Source organism: Olea europaea, unplaced genomic scaffold (genome assembly GCF_002742605.1).
Source record: "Olea europaea var. sylvestris unplaced genomic scaffold, O_europaea_v1 scaffold14993, whole genome shotgun sequence".
NCBI lineage: Eukaryota > Viridiplantae > Streptophyta > Magnoliopsida > Lamiales > Oleaceae > Olea > Olea europaea.
In genome coordinates this window covers 1-2,658 of record NW_019232564.1, presented here as the reverse complement: position 1 = coordinate 2,658, position 2,658 = coordinate 1, and the positions used below count along the sequence as shown (strand labels likewise).

The window sequence follows — 2,658 nt, the reverse complement described above, 5'->3', positions numbered from 1 at the left end:
TCATTAGGGGATATCAAATAAAGTTAAAATATTACATTCTTAATACCATTTGAAGTTCTCATGGTCTAGTTTTACATGTCGCTAACGATGCATGAAACAACCAACCATTATAAATGTTATGGCACATCAAAGTAGCCCATTTCAAATGCTAACTTTAAAAATTTTTCAACGATCGTAAGCCAGTCGAACCTATAAGTCGTCTATGTTATCTCGAAATGAGTTTTGAGAACTATATTATAGATATATCAAATAGTCCAAATGTATATTGAAAATAGTTAAACATGCTTCAAATGTACGTCTTAAAAAGAGACGTTTAACTAGTAAACCCAAAACTTAAAAATTTTCAATTATTTCATTAACGTTTATTATTTATGTGCAACAAATTTTTCAATATAATTTACATCATTTTATTAGGTAATTTTATATGGGCTATAAAGTCAAAAAAAATTCCAATGTAAAGATGTTAAAAAAAAAAAAAAATTATTACTATCGATTGGGTATGAATTTTTGGGTTTACAAGTTAAATGCCTCTTTTAATGACTACGTTAGATGAACATTTATTTATTTTCAATATTCGTTTAAACCATTCGATATGTCTATAATGTAGTTCTCGAAATTATTTTTGAGATGACGTAGGTGATTTATAGGTCCGGGTATCGTAGGATAAGTTTTCAAAATAAGCATGTTATTGAAATTTTTGACATATTTATTTAAAATGGGTTACTTTGACGTGTCGTAAAATTTGCTATGATTTTTCGTTTTATGCGTCATTAACGATTGGAAAACTAGGACATGAGTACTTCAAAATTGTATTAAAAAATATAATATTTTGATTTCTTTTGATATCCCGTAATAACCCGAAAATTGAGACAAAAATTAATTCGTAACCACCAATAAATTTATTTCGTGGTCTTCTATTTGGAGAAATAAAGTTCTTTGTTTCTTTTTAAAAGCCACATTAGCTTACAACTACTCAACTAGAGCAATCCTTTTTTATTGCTGTGATGTAGGCACGTACGAGTAGCGCCATTGTTTTTCACACTAATGGGATGGTTGCAAATGTGGGCCGCGGGTAGTTTAAAGGTGGGCCTAATTGCAGGCCGTCAAAAGAGCTTATAAGTCAACTTTTTAAGCATTGCCAAACATGCTGTAAACGAAGAGACCGAATTGTGACATGTGAACCCGCCTGAACTAAATTCGAATTCCCAATTTTCCTTTCCAATTCTCATTTCGATTTCTTTTCGCCAGATCACATATAATCAATCTTTCCTCTTTCTCTTTAATCACAAAATCGCTGCTTTTATCCCTAATGAAATATTAACCTGTGAAAGAGGCGGCCATGGAAGGAGAAGGAAGTTCGGAGATGGAATTCACGAATATCGAGACAACAGCAGAGTCACTAGACACTTCTGTGATTTTTCACGTCGTTATCGATATTCTTGGCTTCATTCTTTTCATGCATCAACAAATTCCTTCGTAATTTGCTTGCTTCTTGAAATAATTATTTTAAAATTTATTTCGAAAGTGAAAAATACTCTCCTTAATTATTTGATTATTTATGTAATTTATTGGCAGTGTATTGCAGGATATTAGTCAGGAATTTGATGAATTGCGTGCCGAGTACAACGATTTGGTGAGTGAATTTCGGGCTGAGCTTAAATTTTAAATTGCAACTAAAATCTCTTATATTAACTTATTTTTACGGTAAGTTTAGGGTTGCTTCCCAAAAAGATTACCCTTTTTTTTTTCTCTTCTTAGAAGTAATAAAGTAAGTAACCAAGCTTGTTTGAGGTTTAGCCAAACATGCTCTAAAGTAAAATTTGGAAAAGGATTCTGAATGTATTGAATTGTTATTGATTGGGAGGTGGATCTCACTCCACAAAGTGAAGTGAAGCCAGTGTCATTAAGGAGAAAGCAAGCTGCAAGAAGAAGAGAAGTAAAAATGGGAATTAGAAGGCTGGAAAAATTGATGAATACTATTTCTAATCTCAAGACTGCTGTTCAAGTAATGATCACTGAGGTTCCCAATTTGGAGACAATTATTCTGGTTCTTGGACCAAGTCCCTTAAGGCCTCTACATGTTTATGAGCTGTGTTTTTTACAAGGAAGGATTGTTTCGGGTGATTTTGGTCGAAGTAAAGTTACTGAAGGGCTTTCAAGAAAGGTCTGATGAGTTCTTATAGTGCATTGCATATCTACATTCAGTGAAACCGATTATTGATCGAATTGTTACTTTGACGTAGGCGATACGTACATTGATATCAAGGGGCGCAGGATCAGATTCGTATGCTGGTACTTAAAGAATGTTTATTTATTTACAACCGCTAGATCAAATTTGCCATCACTTTAATGATTTCTGTGTTTGTAAAAACTTTAGGTCCGACGAAGTTGTTTGTACTAGTTAAAGCTCCCTCTTCATTCAATATTCCTATGCATTTTCTCCCCAAGCGCGAGTTTAGATACAATAGGAAGGTAAAAATCCGAACTTTATCGTTTTCCGATTGGTATCACTGTTGCTGTTTTTGAATATTTTTCTTGTTTGAAACTTGCATTCACTTTTTATCTAAATCTTTGGTTTCATTTGGTTATTCATTTTGTTATTCATTCATAGATTTACTGATATACATCATTTGAGTCAATGTGGATTTTTTATCTTAA

The 2,658-nt window shown here is 32.5% G+C and overlaps 1 protein-coding gene across 2 annotated transcripts; it reads left to right on the top strand.

Annotated features, from left to right (window-relative positions):
- The first annotated feature begins 1,081 nt into the window (after positions 1-1,081).
- Positions 1,082-2,560, top strand: LOC111376386. 2 transcript variants are annotated; one of them, XM_022999346.1, is made up of 5 exons: positions 1,082-1,476; positions 1,576-1,633; positions 1,895-2,164; positions 2,244-2,292; positions 2,378-2,560. In XM_022999346.1, the coding sequence occupies exons 1-5, from the start codon at positions 1,340-1,342 to the stop codon at positions 2,524-2,526; spliced, it is 663 nt and encodes a 220-aa protein (XP_022855114.1). In that variant the 5' UTR covers positions 1,082-1,339; the 3' UTR covers positions 2,527-2,560. The 2 variants fall into 2 exon arrangements, with proteins under 2 accessions (XP_022855114.1, XP_022855113.1); XM_022999345.1 differs by having other exon boundaries at positions 1,085-1,476; positions 1,865-2,164; positions 2,378-2,557.
- Positions 2,561-2,658: the final 98 nt, after the last annotated feature.